Source organism: Carcharhinus amblyrhynchos, chromosome 25 (assembly GCF_965287045.1).
Source record: "Carcharhinus amblyrhynchos chromosome 25, sCarAmb.v2.hapA, whole genome shotgun sequence".
Lineage (NCBI taxonomy): Eukaryota > Metazoa > Chordata > Chondrichthyes > Carcharhiniformes > Carcharhinidae > Carcharhinus > Carcharhinus amblyrhynchos.
This window is the reverse complement of record NC_137348.1, coordinates 15,695,976-15,712,690: the sequence shown is the minus strand read 5'-3', so window position 1 is coordinate 15,712,690 and position 16,715 is coordinate 15,695,976. Positions and strand designations below refer to the sequence as shown.

The window sequence follows — 16,715 nt, the reverse complement described above, 5'->3', positions numbered from 1 at the left end:
CTCTGGTTTCCTCCCACAGTCCAAAGATATGCAGATCAGGTGGATTGGCTTTGCTAAACACGTGGAGTTACGGCTTAGGGTAGGGAGGTGTGGACTGGGTAAGATGCTCTTTTGGAGAGTCAGTGCAGATTCAGTGGACCAAATGGCCTTCATCTGCACTGTCGGGATTCTATGGACTTTATTTCTGGATGGATGCATTAAAAGGTATACTCACCGTAGTCCCAGATGACTCTTTGAGGTGGAATGGTCATTTAATCGGAGGATCACCACACCTCAGGCAAGGGACAAGGTTGAGAAGGCAGCCCTTCATGAATAACCTCAGCTGGTACAGGAATTTAACCCGTGCAGTTGGTATCACTCTGCATCATGAACCAGCTATCCAGCCCATAAATTGTTGATAAATTGTTTACCTCATTTGCTGCATTATTACAGTAACAACACTTCAAAAGTACTTTGCTGTGAAGCACCTTGAGACATCTGGTCCTGAAAGACTATTTAAATGCATTGCTTTTTCTTGAGGCTGGAGTTCGCGCATTCACCATTTAAAATGTATCTTATGAAGTAGTTTATATCCCTGTAAATTTACATGTTTCTGTTCTACCTGGAAGCATCTGCCCAATGGAGTCCTACAGGGATCAGTTTTAGGACCCTTTCTGTTTGTAGTTTATATAAATGATTTAGACTTGAATGTAGGAGGGTTGATCAGTAAGTCAGTAAGTTCATGGATGATATGAAAATTGGTGGGGTGTAATTAGTGACGAGGATAGCTGAACATATTACCGAACATATTCGATAATAACAGCAATTAAATTGTCTGTAGTCCTAAGATTTTGAATGTGCACTCTTAATATCTTCAAAAATGTGTTGTAGTATATGTTTTATCCAGAATTTGACCCAAACAGTAATTCACAACATTGTAATGAGTCATCTAATTTTAGTCCTCTAAAGCAATGACAATGCTACTGATATAGTATAGCAACAATAAAGGTGAAAGTAGGTTGTTTGACATTTCACCCCTTAATCATCTTCTTCACCTTACAATATATGCCTTTTCCAGATAGGAAGCTAGATTTGTTACCTGCTCCCAAACATGTGCCAGTGCCATACTGAAATTGACAGATTACCCAAGTGCCCGATTTTTCAATAGCACTGCTGAACTCGGGAATTTAATGTTTAGTTGATAGAATATATCCCAACAGAGTACAACATACTTGGTTTGCAACTCAGCATGATTGTGCATACTCATAAAACATGCTTTCAAAAATGTTAGATTATTGGAGCACAACAAGATACAAAAGCAAAACACTGCAGAAGCTGGAAATCTGAAATAATCTGTTGAAGAATGATCAACCTGAATTGTTAACTTTTTTCCAGATGTCATCTGATCTGTTGAGTATTTCCAACATTTTCTGTTTTATTTACAATGTACAGAACTGGTTATATTTCAGAAATGTCACTAAGAATCAAAGCAGTGAAAAAAAATCATAATATTAATAAATATAGATGTTGAGAAAGGGTTATATATTTTTAATTATCACTTCATAAATTTAATTTCATTGCTGAATGTCGGTACAGCTGAACAAAATACACATACCATCAAAAATAAATGCTGACTCTCATTACCTGTTGCTTTAATATGTGAAAATGAATATAACACATTGGTTTGTTGTCAATTTGCAAGTTTCCCTGATGCTTGCTGATCTTAGTGTTACATGAATAATTTATTTCCACTTAAAACTGCAAGTTATACTATTTGTCTTGCTTGATTTATTAGTTTTGATCAACATTGCAACACTTAGATTAATACAGTGTATCATAGTGAGCAGAGCTTTTCGTTGGTAGTAGTATATGTGTAGAAATGCCTTCCATCAATAATGTTACTGAAAAATTTGAAGTCAGTTCAAAATAAGAATCATTAATGTAACAGCAGCAGGCATTTCACTCGTACACAATTGTAATCATAGGCACTATTATTCGTGTTTTTATCTGAGTGATTTGGGTTGCCAAAGATCTTGTACCTTGCTGCTTCCCTCCAAACAGACACAGCATGGATTTGTGAAGGGGAAGTCGTGTTTGACGAATTTACTGGATTTTTATGAAGATGTGACTAGTGCGGTAGACAGAGGGGAATCGGTGGATGTGGTGTTTTTAGATTTCCAGAAGGCGTTCGATAAGGTGCCTCTCAAAAGGTTGCTGCAGAAGGTTAGGGTACATGGAGTTGGGGGTAAAGTGTTAGCGTGGATTGAGGATTGGCTATCTAACAGGAAGCAGAGAGTTAGAATAAATGGGTGCTTTTCTGGTTGGCAGTTGGTGACTAGTGGCGTGCTGCACGGATCAGTGCTGGAGCCTCAACTGTTTAACATATAGATAGACGATCTGGAGGAGGGGGCTGAGTGTAGGGTAACAAAGTTTGCTGATGACACGAAGATGAGTGGAAAAGCGAATTGTGTGGAGGACGTGGAAAGTCTGCAGAGAGATCTGGATAGGCTGAGTGAGTGGGCGAGGACCTGGCAGATGGAGTATAACGTTACCAAATGTGAGGTTATCCACTTTGGAAGAAATAATAGTAGGATGGAATATTATTTAAATGGTGAAAAGTTGCAGCATGCTACTGTGCAGAGGGACCTGGGGGTCCTTGTGCACAAATTGCAAAAACTCAGTCTGCAGGTGCAGCAGGTAACCAAGAAGGCAAATGGAATGTTGGCCTTTATCGCGAGGGGGATAGAATACAAAAGCAGGGAGGCCTTGCTGCAACTGTACAAGACAGTGGTGAGGCCGCAACTAGAGTACTGTGTGCAGTTTTGGTCCCCTTATTTGCAAAAGGATATATTGGCCTTGGAGGGAGTACAGAGAAGGTTCACCAGGCTGATACCGGAATGAGGGGGCTAACTTATGAGGAGAGATTAAATAGAGTGGGCCTGTACTTGTTGGAGTTTAGAGGGCTGAGAGGGGATCTTATAGAGACTTACAAGATAATGAAGGGGCTAGATAGGGTAGAGGTAGAGAGATTCTTTCTGCTTAGAAAGGAAACCAGAACTAGAGGGCACAGCCTCAAAATAAGGCGGGAGGGTGGGTGCAGTTTAGAACAGAGTTGAGGAGGAACTTCTTCACTCAAAGGGTAGTGAATCTCTGGAATTCTCTGCCCGTTGAAGTGGTGGAGGCTACCTCGTTGAATATGTTTAAGTCACGGGTAGATAGATTTCTGATAGACAAGGGAATTAAGGATTATGGGGAGCAGGCGGGAAAGTGGAACTGATCCACTTCAGATCAGCCATGATCTTATTGAATGGCAGGGCAGGCTCAAAGGGCTAGATGGCCTACTCCAACTCCTATTTCTTATGTTCTCATGTTTTTTCCCTCCTGTCAATAATTCTGCTTAATAATGCTCCTGGGTGGAAGTCTACCAAAATGAGTATTAGAGTTTTGAATGACCACGAATTACTGTTGTATATGAGCTGAAATTAAACTTTAAAATATATTTAGTTACAAAACATTTCAAATATATAACATGCTTAAAATGATGGTACCAATGGAATGCCCATTCTTTATCAGTTTTGCTGTTTGTATATCTGTTATGATGGCCACGAAGGCCATAGGGATCATTAATAGATCTACCGTGAGCTTCCTGGAATACGAGCTGCCTTATTAAACAAGCAGAGGCTCGCCCAGTGGGAAGTAGCCAATAGGGATTTTAAGCCTATTCCTTTACCAGGCCCACAGTGGTAGGTCCCTGAGCTGCAGTATCCATTCTCGGAGGACAGACATAGAACAGTACGGCACAGTACAGGCCCTTCAGCCCTCGATGTTGTGCCGAGCTATGTTCGAACCCAAGATCAAGCCATCCCACTCCCTATCGTTCTGGTGTGTTCCATGTGCCTATCCAACAACCGCTTAAAAGTTCCTAAAGTGTCCAACTCCACTATCATAGCAGGCAGTGTATTCCACACCCCAACTCTCTGGGTAAAGAACCTACCTCAGACATCCCTTCTATATCTCCCACCATGAATCTTGTAGTTATGCCCCCTAGTAACAGCTACATCCATCTGAGGAAATAGTTTCTGAACGTCCACTCTATCTATTCCCCTCATCATCTTGTAAACTTTTATTATGTCACCCCTCATCCTCCTCTGCTCTAAAGAGAAAAACCCCAGCTCCCTCAACCTTTCCTCATAAGACCTACCCCCCAAACCAAGCAACATCCAGGTAAACCTCCTCTGTACTCTCTCCAATGCTTCCACATCCTTCTTATAGTGAGGTGACCAAAACTGCACACAATATTCCAGTTGTGGTCTCACCAAGGTTCTGTATAGTTGCAGCATAACCCACGACTCTTAAACTCAAACCCTCTGTTAATAAACACTAACACACTATAAGCTTTCTTCACGGCTCTATCCACTTGAGTGGCAACCTTCAGAGATCTGTGGATATGAACCCCAAGATCTCTCTGTTCCCCCACATTCCTCAGAACCCTGCCATTGACTCTGTAATCCGCATTCAACTTTGTCCTACCAAAATGAATCACCTCGCACTTATCAGGGTTAAACTTCATCTGCCACTTTACGGCCCAGCTCTGCATCCTATCAATGTCTCTTTGCAACCTTCAAGAGCCCTGCACCTCATCCACTACTCCACCAATCTTGGTGTCATCAGCAAATTTACTAACCCACCCTTCAGCCCCCTCTTCCAAGTCATTGATAAAAATCACAAATAGCAGAGGACTCAACACTGACCCCTGTGGTACACCGCTGGTAACTGGCCTCCAGTCTGAAAATTTTCCCTCCACCACCACCCTCTGTCTTCTATGAGACAGCCAGTTACTTATCCAAACAGCCAAATTTCCTTCTATCTCACATCTCCTTACTTTCTTCATAAGCCTACCATGGCGAGCCTTATCAAACGCCTTTCTAAAATCCATGTATATGACTTCAACTGCTCTACCTTCATCTACACACTTAGTTACTTCCTCAAAGAATTCAATCAAATTTGTGAGGCAAGACTTACCCCTCATGAAACCGTGCTAACTATCGCGGATTAAGCCGCATCTTTCCAAAAGGTCATAAATCCTATCCCTCAGGACCCTTTCCATTAATTTACTAACCACTGAAGTAAGACTAACTGGCCTATAATTACCAGGATCATTCCTATTTCCTTTCTTGAAGATAGGAACAACATTTGCCACTCTCCAGTTCTCTGGCACAATCCCCGTGGACAGTGAGGACCCAAAGATCAAAGCTAAAGGCTCCACAATCTCATCCCTTGCCTCCCAAAGTATCCTAGAATGTATCCCCTCTTGCCCAGGGGACTTATTGACCCTTGGGTTTTTCAAAATTGCTAATACATCTTCCCTCAGAACATCTACCTCCTCCATCCTTTCAGCCTGTATCACACACTCATCCTCAAAAACATGGCCCCTCTCCTTAGTGAACGCTGAAGAAAAGTATTCATTCAACGCCTCACTTATCTCTCCTGACTCCATTGACAAGTTCCCACTACTATCCTTGACTGGCCCTCACCTCACCCTGGTCATTCTTTTATTTCTCGCATAAAAGTAAAAAACCTTGGGGTTTTCCTGATCCGACCCGACTTCTCATGCTGCCTCCTAGCTCTCCTAAGCCCTTTTTTTAAACTCATTCCTAGCTATCTTGTAACCCTAAGGCGACCCATCCTGTTTTCTCATCCTTACATACGCTTACTTTTTCCTCTTGACAAGATGTCTAAGTACCTTCACTCGGGCGTTCAACTCCTGAGGTTGGAAGATATGAATGCCAGGCTCACCACCTACAAGGGGGGAGGTTTACAAATAAAAAGTACTGTAGTAGCCCTAGTGACGTATAGTCAAAAATCAGGTTGTGTCTCACTCATTGTCGTACAGGGAACAGACCAAGCCTTGTGGGGAGAGATTGGCTCTGGAGATTTGGCTCAACTGGTTGGAGATCTTCAGGCTACTTTATGCCCCAGATCGAGGATCTTTATGTCAAGTTAACAGGTGGCAAGACCTTCTCCAAGTTGGATATAAGCCATCCCTATCTCCAGCTTGAATTGGACGAGTTCTCTTGGAAAAATGTGACAATCGACACACATAAGAGATTCTGCGAGTATACCCATTTACATTTTGGGGTCTTGTTGGCATGTGTCATTTTCCAGAGGGTTTTCAGGAACATCCTTCAAGGGCTATCCAGGGTAGCAGTATATTTAGATGATGTCTTGGTCACAGGGGCTTCAGAATAGGAACACCTGTCCAACCTAGGAGAAGTCCTGCAATAATTTTCCAGGTCAGGAGTCTGCATGAAGAGGAGAAATGCATTTTCCAAGCAGCCAAAGTAACCTATTTAGGCTACCAGGTAGATGGTAAGGGGTTACATCCAGTAGAGGATAAAGATCACCAAGGAGGCACCGACCCCAAGGAACACCACGGAACTAAAACCCTTCCTGGGGTTAGTAAATTATTACGGAAAATCTTTCCTGAATTTGGCTTCCATGGTGGCCCCTTTGCACTCCCTACTACAAAAATATTACATATGGTCTTGGGGAGCTTCGCAGCAGAGGCTTTTACTCAGGTCAGGTGTCCTGTCATCCAACTTGCTGGCTTGTTTCAACCCAAAAAAATAACTTGTTTTGAACTATGCTGTTTCCCATACATAGTTGATGCAGTGCTGTCATATTGCTGGAAAGACGGGACAGAGAATGCCATTGCATATGCCTCTAGGACCTTTTTGGAGACTGAGCAACAATATTCTCAAATTGAGTCAGAAGGGTTGGTGATTATATTTTGATGAAGAACTTAAAGTTACCGACTATAAGTACTTACTGGGCCTCTTTAAAGAGGACAAAGCCATTCCCCCTAATGTTTCTGCTCCATCACGGCACTGGGCCTTGCTATTGGCAGCCTATAAATATTCTGGAATACTGCTGCAGGACCAAGATTGCTAATGCAGATGCACTGAGTCGCCTCCCACTGCCCACAGGCCCGGCCCCTTTACCAGCAATAAAAGAGTTTGTGATGATCCTGAACTGTTTGGAGACCTTTTCAATGTCAGCAAGGCAGATCAAAGCCTGTACTTAAGGCACCACCTTATCCAAAATTAGATACATGATTCTTCCTGGGGATTCCAAGGATGACCCTCTGAGGAAATGAAACCCTACCTCATCAACAAGGCTGAACTTAGTGTTGAAGATGGGATCATTCATTCCAGTGCCAAGTAATTGTTCTGCCCCCAGGAGGCGTTCAAAATTAACAGAACTACATATTGACCACCTGGCAGTATCAAAAATTCAGTTGCTGGCCAGGAGTTGTGTCTGGTGACCTGGCCTTGATTCTGACATCATAGACTTGGTAAAGCTAAGTGACCTTTACCAAGAAAATCAAACACTCCCACCCTCAGCCTCCCTACACCCATGGGAGTGGCCTGGCAGTCCACAGATGCATGTACATGTGGGCTTTATGGGTTCTGTGTTTTTGATCATGGTAGACACATACTCCAAATGGTTGGAGGTGCACTACATGAGCCCCCCTCAGGCTATGATCAAGAAGTTGCGGCAAAGCTTCAGCACACACAATACCATAAATCCTGGTTTTCGATAAGGGCATGGCCTTCATTAGCTATGATTTCCAGACGTCCTGCTCTCCAATGGCGTCCAACATATCTTATCACCCGTCATTAAATGGACTGACAAAACAAACGGTTCAAACCTTCAAAAATGGCATGAAGGAACAACTGGCAGCACTCAGCATTAATGGATGCTATAATTATCCATTAAAGTATAATGGATTTAATTATTAGTTAATAACTAAATCTATTAGTTATTTAATTAACTAATAATTAAACAATTAGTTTAATTGTGACTAAACTGGCACAAGTTTTGTTTGATTACAGGACCACACCCCACACCACAACAGGCGTAATCCTGTAATCGAACAAAAATTGGAACTGCATACAGTTCTGATCACCCTATTATAGAAAGGATATTATTAAACTAGAAAGAGTGCGGAAAAGATTTACTAGGATGCTACTGGGACTTGATAATTTGAGTTATAAGGATAGGCCAAATAGACTGAGACTTCTCCCTGGAGCGTAGGAGGTTTGGGGGTGATTTTGGGGGTGATTTTATAGAGGTCTGTAAAATAGTAAGAGGCATAGATAAGGTAGATAATCAATTCGATAATCAATATCTTTCCCCAAAGGTAAGGGAGTCTAAAACTAGAGGGCATAGTTTTAAGGTGAGAAGGGAGAGATACAAAAGGGTGGTGAGTGTCTGGGATGAGCTGCCAGAGGTAGCAGTAGAGGTCGGTACAGTTTTGTCTTTTAAAAAGCATTTAGACAGTTACATGGGTAAGATGGGCGTAGAAGGATGTGGGCCAAATGCGAGCAACTGGGACTATCTTAGTGGTTAAAAAAAGGATGGCGTGGACAAGTTGGGCCAAAGGGCTGTTTCCATGCTATAAACCTTTGTGACTCTGAGGTTTTGCTTCAGCAGAGCTGTTAATAGGATGATGACTTCATGCCAGATTGAGTATTATTCCCAAACTTGGCAGGGAAGGTGGAGGCCCAACAAGAAAAATTGGATTCCGTGAGGGCAGAATGAACTTTTCCAGCAAGTGATCTAGTTCATGTAAGGATCTTCAGGGATGGTCCCTAGGATCATTATTGAGAAAACAGGACCAGTATCTTACAAGGTCATCAAAGTTCAGGGTAAAACCCTAAAAGAGCACTTAGACCACCTCAAGGAGTCCTTGCCCGAGCCACCCTGCCGCCAGTCATGGAGATAGTCAGTGTTACTGCCAGCCCTCAGCTTAAAGCTGACTCCACATTAGCCCCTCCAGATGGCAAAGACAGACTCTGAGATGGAGGCTGAAGAATTCTGCCTCTGAGCTGAAGCAAAACTTGAGGGGGAACCTACTTTGGTAACTCTATGATTCTCTCTTGAAAAAGGTCCATTGTTTGGTATACAGCATAATCCAGCCCCATCTTCAACAGATATCCATCCAAGCTCCAAGCACCAGAAAGGAATTCCTTACAGTGGAGCTGTTGAGAGAAACTTGGAACTAAGAGGGGAGGGATGTCATGACGGCCAGAAAGTCCATGGGGATCATTAATAGATCTATCCTTGGACTTTGTGGAGTTCAAGCTGCCTTATTGAATGAACAGAGGCTTGCCCAATGGGAAGAAGCCAACAGGGGTTCTTAAGCATGTAACTTTACCTGGACTGGAGTTGTAGGTTCTGAGATGAAGACTACCTGACGAAGCCACAGGAGCGGCTTTTTCTTTTGGTTCACAATAAAGGGTATAGGTTATGGAAACAGGCCTGAATTACTACAAATATCAATGTGCTGTTACATGAAGTATAGTTCTGGCAATAAGTCATCAACCTGAAATGTTAAACTTTGTTTTTTTCTTCGCAGATGCTGCCTGATTTAAGTATTTTCATTTTTCAGTTTTTACTTCAGATTTTCAACATCTGTGAGAGTTTGTTTTTGTGTCATATATATTTAGCATTAAATCCATGTGTGAGAATAGTTTGGTTACCCCTGCAGGGAGGCAACAGCTTGCATGACACATTAAAGGCAATTTCCTTCTTTCCCAGTTTGGATGCAAAGAGTCAGAGTCACCAAATGTTTATTAGTGTGATCTAACCTGAATGCTCCATTTCTGTGTTCAGAACATTCCTCTGAGCTTGACATTCCCAAGCAGAGTGCAGTTTGATATGTCTGTGCCCAGAAGTAGGAACTGCAAGCTTGAAAGTAGATGTGATTGTTTGCTCAGTGGCCTTTTAGCAACCATTTAAAAATAACAACCAGCTTAGTACTGCTAATCTAATTGCCTGTCTAATGGAAGGATAGATTTTAATATCTGGCTGACCAATAATGTTTGCCTCCAAATTGTGAGAGATGGGTGCCAAGAGAAAGGTGCCTTATTAATGAATGCCTCTTTGAATGCAAATCAAGAAAAGTAAAAGTCTGTGGTGTCAATCTAGGCTCATCAAGTTTAAATTTTAATTACTCTGCTTGTTTCAGGCAGAAGACCTCTATTCCCTATTGGGGCGCACCCAGAAATCCCTGGACAGTACAAAAGGGCATTGTCAAGGGACTCTGTTCATTATTTTCCTGTTTTGTTTGTGCTAGAATAATATTCTCTAGATGCAAGATAGACACAAATCTGTTTCATGATTATGCAGTTCTTTACTGCATATTGGAGCAATTACATGTTAATTAAAATTTAGTAATATATGGTTCATAATTTTTTTAATTGGCATAAACAGTGAATAATTCATTTGTGAAAAATGACACATTAAAACATTGAGTACACTTCAAAAGTACATAATTGACTGAAAAGCACTTTGAGACATCCAGTGGTTGTGAAAAGTGCTATATAAATGCAAGTCTTTATTTTTAATAGCTCTCTGCATTTGAACTAACTCATAAAAGTACTTATTATAGTTAATGCATTGTCCTGTGGTTCTCAATAATACTCACCACTATTAAAATGGGCCACATAATTCCAGAGTTACAAGTACAATTAAGGAATATTTATTTTATGTCCTTTACAAATGCCATTGGGTTAACTGCCCAGAATTGTGCACATAAAAATAACCCTTGCCCCTTTTGCTATGGGGATCTGCTTAGCTACCACATGAAATTGATGATTATGCAGAACTCTTGTTTACAAGTATGGATAACAGCCAGCATCATATAGAGAGTCATGTAATTAAGTAAACATAGGCATTATTCAAATGAATCACTTGTTCCTTCTGCCTGTTTTGCTTTGTTTGATTCATAAATGAACAGTATAGAAGGATTGCAGGATCCAGAATGCTATGTACTGTTCTTAACAGTTGTGTCCATGAACTAGTTTAATCAAATTAATGTAGTGTCATGTAACAGAGTGCACACTTTCTAGCTAATGATTTGAAAAGTATCTTCACTTTTTTGATTTTGTAGACTGAGATTCACCAATCTGAAATTGGTGCGAGATTGCAAATTGTGTCTTTTGATAGTTTCTCAAATGAATTCACTTAGCAATTCTTTTTGGTTTAGTATGGATAGGAGGATTGAGACTTTATCTAAAATATCTGAGGAAAATAGAAAAATCTGTACCGTTTATTTGACATAACAAAGCTTGTCATTGATATCACCCACTCAGCCTTTATATTCCACCCTACTTCCTTTTCAAGGCAGATCTGAAATTGAGAAATCTGCTAAAGTAAATGTTCAACGCCCCGTTTCAAATATAAAAACATTTAAGCACATCATTGTTGAATTCTCAAATACCTCCAACAAATAAAGTAATATTATCAAATGACATGGGTTGATTGGGGAAAAGACTAGAAATGGGGGATGAACAAAGAATTTACCAAGAATTTATTGTGAAATGTAAAATTCCAGTCCCAGCCAGGAAGAACATTTATGCCTTAATCTTTTCCAATGTTAGATGAGGAGGGAGGGCAAAGAGCACATAACATCATGTGACTGAATTCTCCCTTTCTTATGATTACATATTTTCAAACTTTTAAGATATTTGCATTGAAGACTCCAAGACTGGAACTTGCATTCGCTGATTTACTGCCCTTGTTCTTGTGGTGTCTAGCCAAATATCCAGACTGTCTATGCTGTGATTTAGCTTTATATATTTTGTTTTGTACTTAGCCATATAGGGATCAAAAAATATTGATTGAAGTGTTCACTTTAAAGTGTTGCTCTACAAATTGCACGAGCTATTGCTTATTTGTGAAATTTTTAAAAAGATATTATGTGAGAAAAACAACTTGTAACATTGCAAAGATTTGTGCTGTAATGTGAGATTTAGGAAGCCTTTGATGCAGTGCAGTTTTGAAGTGTTGTTTACTTCACAGATTTCTCCAGGACTGTTTGAATATGTCGCTAGTCCTGTGGATGAGGAAATAAAAGTTGCCATCATTAGAGATACGCTTCGTTTGGTGGATCCAGCACTTAAAAAAAACTGTCTCCAACAGTAAGTTTTATGTTAAACTTAAATTTCCCTCATCATAGAATCTTGTTTTCTTTTCAACACTGCAGTATGTGGAACAGATCTTCTTAGTTAAAAACATATTGATACACCAGGTGTCAGTCTACCCAACATGTAATGTGGAATATTTGCCTTAGGGTCTATAAAAGAGTAAGACAGCCCCTAACTGCACTATTGGTTGTTAAAAAGATAAGACAACATTTTGAAGTCTCACAATCTTAAGTATTGATAATGAGCACCAGTTCTAGCTGCATTATGGACATTGCGGTGTCACTTTGGACTACATGAGATGTAGTTGACAAATGTCACAAATTACTGATGATGAATAAATTAATAATAGGAAACATTGTGGAATGTATTGGAACCTAATTTTAGTAGAATTCCCAAATTGCATAGCCAGTTATCTTAGATCATAAATGTGATGTCAGCATACAATACCCTGTATATCCAGATCTTTCTGGACATTTGATGTGCGGTTGTTTGTCTTTAACAGAATTCTCTAGCATTTCAAAATAGCTGTCAGCTAGGAGCAGAAATTTTCTATGGCTAAATATGAGATACAATGACATATAGTAGAGAGCTAATCTACTGTCCAAAGGCAAACATGTGACCATAAACTTTAGTGCTTTATGTACTTACATGTTTATTTGTCATTTGAGTTCTTTATGTAGTAAATGCCCATTCTATGTTAAATAAAAATGTGTTAGAACAAATGGATTGCAGACATGGTAGGCAATCAGTTAGTGGAGTGCTTCTCAAACTACTTCCTAAAAAAGAGTCCATTTTAATAGTTGAAAACTTACGTGGCCCAGGATACCAGTATAAACAAAACAGCAATGAAACAACACAGTTACATTATTAAGAACACTGCTGATATTAAATGCAAAGGTATCCCAAAACCCAGAAGAGAAACTTGGAACACTGGCTCTCAGTGATGTATATTTTCAATGTGGCATAATGCAAGAAAAGATATGCAAACTAGGAAGGAACAGTACAGTCATCTTGTAATCAATTGAAAAAGAATATTTATTAACTTAAAAGACACACAACAAGAAAGACTTGTATACACTACAGCAGTACACTTAACTACAATAATGGCCATTCACACACACTATGTCATGAAGAACTCCCTACATTTCCTGAAGTCTGAGAAATGTCCCTTTTCCCAAGCAACATCCAATGTTATATAACTCTATGAGCTAAATCTAGCATGTAATCACCATCCAAGTTTTCTTCCAGTCTGGGAAAACCTTTCTTCAGTCCAGCTTTTTCTTTGAGAGCTTTTAAAACAGCAGCTTTCAGCAACAGCTAGTTTTCAGGAAAGCCTGGATAAAAGCAAATTACTGGGGATGCTGGAATCTGAAACCAAAAGAGAAAATGCTGGAATATCTCAGCAGGTCTGGCAGCATTGGTGAGGAGAGAAAAGAGCTTAAGTTTTGAGTTCAGATGACTCCTTGTCAAAGCCTGCTTTCTCCAGTTGATTGTTACTTTGGCGGTAGCTGCCCCCTCTCTCCCTGTACTCAGTTATTCTGCTCTAACTATACAGTTTCCCTCCTTTGACGTTATCGTATCCAGATAACCCCAGGAACCAGGTTTTCAACATATAGGTGCAAATTATTTCCTTAATCCGCCACTTTGAGCTCATCTCTTCTACATTTCTAACAGCCATTTCTAACACAATTGTTTACCTTCTAGTCACTTAGGTAAACACTTGTTTTCTTATTGCTATACTAATTTGCACATCAAAAACACCCCTTGAGACAGCTGAACTCATCAGTTGCCCTTTTATGCAATTCTTTTATCCTAATTTTATTTTTAATCTTGATTTTACTCAATTCTTGAGTCTTTTTACTTCAGTATCTTGACAACATTTAGTATATAATTATTGAATTGTGTATAAAAATCAACATCTAATACATCATATGGATATGAGAATCTGTGTTATTAAAGTATTTTCTAAAAATGTTATTTTATGAACTGACCAGTCCATTACTTGATCTGATCACCTTCAGTTTATGGCCCTTGATGAGGAAACAGTGGAAGTGCAAGTTGAGAGTCCTTAGATGGCTTACATTGGAGCACAGACCATTCTGTTGCACCAGGTGTTGGGGTTGCATGCAGACAAGTCACAGCTCAGCAGTGGAAGCACTTTGCCAGGTTCACGATGGCGATAGGCTTCAAGACTCAGTGAAATAGCCATGGGCAGAAGTCCTGGCCCAGGGAGAGAAAAAGAAAGTGATAAGTGAACAGAGCAGGCACTGAGCCATTCTCTGCCCAGGCCATCCTGCTGAATTTTGGCCTAGCAAGAAATTAAGGGATTGAGGAGCAGGTGGGAAAATGGATTTGAAGCCTAAGATCAGCCATGATTGTCCTGAATGGTGGACCAAGCTTGATGTGCCATATGGTCAATTCCTGCTCTTTGTTCTCATACTCATGTGAAATTTTGCAAGGATTTTCCCAGTCTCCAAGGGAATGTTGATTGCATATAAATATACCCACTGATTGGTGTTGGAGCATTATTTTGCAATTTGAATCTTTCATCATTAACACAATTTTTATGTACATGAAGGATTTCATATAGATAATTTGCTTCTGAGAAACCTAAAGGGAATGTGCAAAGAATAAAAACATCTGCTATAACAAAAACATCTTGATAAATCTTTCGGACGATGAGTCTGGGGAAGGGTGTGTAGATAATTTGTGTCATGTTGAGATCAAGAAGGAGGAAGTATTGAGGGTCTTGAAAAATATTAAGGTAGACAAATCCCAAGGGCCTGAAGGTGTATACCCCAGAATACTGAGTGAGTCAAGGGAGGAAATTTCTGGGGCCTTGAGAGAAATCTTTGTATCTTCACTGGCAACAGGAGAGGTCCCAGAGGATTGGAGAATAGCCAATGTTGTTCCTTTGTTTAAGAAGGGTAGCAAAGATAATACAGGTAATTACAGGCCGGTGAGCCTTACATCAGCAGTAGGGAAATTATTGGAGAGGATTCTTCAAGTCAGGATTTACTTCCATTTGGAAATAAGTGGACGTATTAGCAAGAGGCAACAGGGTTTTGTGAACGGAAGATTGTGTCTCACTAACTTGACCAAGTTTTTCAAGGAAATGATGAAGATGATTGATGAGGGTAAACAGCTGTGTTTAACTTAAATAAAGGGAATTACAGTGAAATGAGGGGAGAGTTAGCTAATGGGGGCTGGATGGATTGGTTAGCAGGAAAGACAGCAAGCAAGCAGTGGCAGACATTCAAAGAGGTGATTCATGACTCTCAGCAAAAATATATCCCAGTAAGGAGAAAAGATTCTAAGAGATGGATAAATCAACCATGGCTAACCAAGGAAGTTAAGGAGAATATTAAGTTGAAAGAAAAAACATATAAGGAGACAAAAGTCAGTGATAGCCCCAAAGATTAGGATAAATTCAGAATTCAGCAAAGGAGAACTAAACAGATAATAAAGAGAGAGAAAATGAACAATAAGGGCAAACTAGCAAAGAATATAAAACTGTCAAGATTGTCCTTGAATATATAAAGGAAGCAAGAGGTCAAAGTGAACAAAGGCTCCTTAAAAAAATAATCTGGGGAGATAGTTATGGTAACAAGGAAATGTCAGAGGAATTAAACATATTTTGCATCAGTCTTTATGATGGAAGATACTTTGAACCATTAATAATAACGAAAACTGAGGAGAGATTGAGTACCATCAGCATCACCAGAGAAACAGTATTAGACAAACTAATTGGGCTAAAGGCAGATAAGTCCCCAGTCCGGATGGTTTGCATCCTAAAAAAAATAGCTACAGAGATAGTGGATGCATTAGTTGTAACTTTTCAAAACCCTTGGATTCTAGAAAAGTACTGGAGGATTGGAAAACTGCCAATGCCCTGTTCAAAAAGGGAGGGAGGCAAAAAGCAGGTAAATATATGCTTATTAGCCTAACATATATTGAACAAAAAATGGTGGAATCAATTATTAAGGAAGTAATAGCAACACATTTAGAAAATCATAATCTATTCAAGCGGAGTCAGCATGGCTTCATGAAAGGGAAATCATATCTGACTAAATGATTAGAGTGGTTGAGACTTCCTCAGATGAGAGTGGATAGAGGGGAACCTCTATGTGTTCTATTTGGACTACCATGAAGCATTTGACAAAGTACCTCACAGAAGCTCAAGTCATAAGGAAAGAGGCCATGGTCTTAGAGGTAGTATATTGGAACGGATAGAGAATTGGCTAACCTCTCCTAGTGTAGCTTTAAAGTGGAGAAAACAACTTACCCACTATCTACTAATTAGATCCTTCCTTCATAACTTCTACTTCTGCAACAGAGCAGATGAAGATGAAAACTTAGAAAGCAAATGAGCACCTCTTTGCGCTAATTTGGCACTTGTGCTCCAAATCCCTAAATGTACTCACTCCCAGTGTGTCTCACTCAGGATGAACTCTCTCCCAACTGCTCATGTGTTAATCTTTGCACAACTCAGCGATTTTGATTTGGTTTATTGTTATCACATGTATTAACATACAGTGAAAAGTATTGTTTCTTGCGCAAAATGCAGACAAAGCATACAATTCATAGAGAACGAAACAAGTGCAGAATGTAGTGTTACAGTCATAGCTAGGGTGTAGAGAAAGATCAACTTAATGCAAGGTAAGTCCATTCAAAAGCCTGACAGCAGCAGGGAAGAAGCTGTTCTTGAGTCAGTTGGTACATGACCTCAGACTTTTGTATCTT

General features: G+C 40.0%; 1 protein-coding gene across 5 annotated transcripts in view; it reads left to right on the top strand.

Moving 5' to 3' along the window:
- Positions 1–16,715, top strand: part of ttll11 (tubulin tyrosine ligase-like family, member 11) — a 133,214-nt gene that overhangs the window by 63,065 nt on the left and 53,434 nt on the right. For all 5 annotated transcript variants that reach the window (XR_013889460.1, XM_080212172.1, XM_080212170.1 and 2 more), the window contains one exon: positions 11,848–11,966. Coding sequence is in view for 4 of the 5 variants with exons in the window: in XM_080212172.1 (XP_080068298.1) it covers positions 11,848–11,966 (119 nt within the window). In the remaining variant the exon portion in view is untranslated. The remainder of the gene's footprint in view (positions 1–11,847; positions 11,967–16,715) is intronic.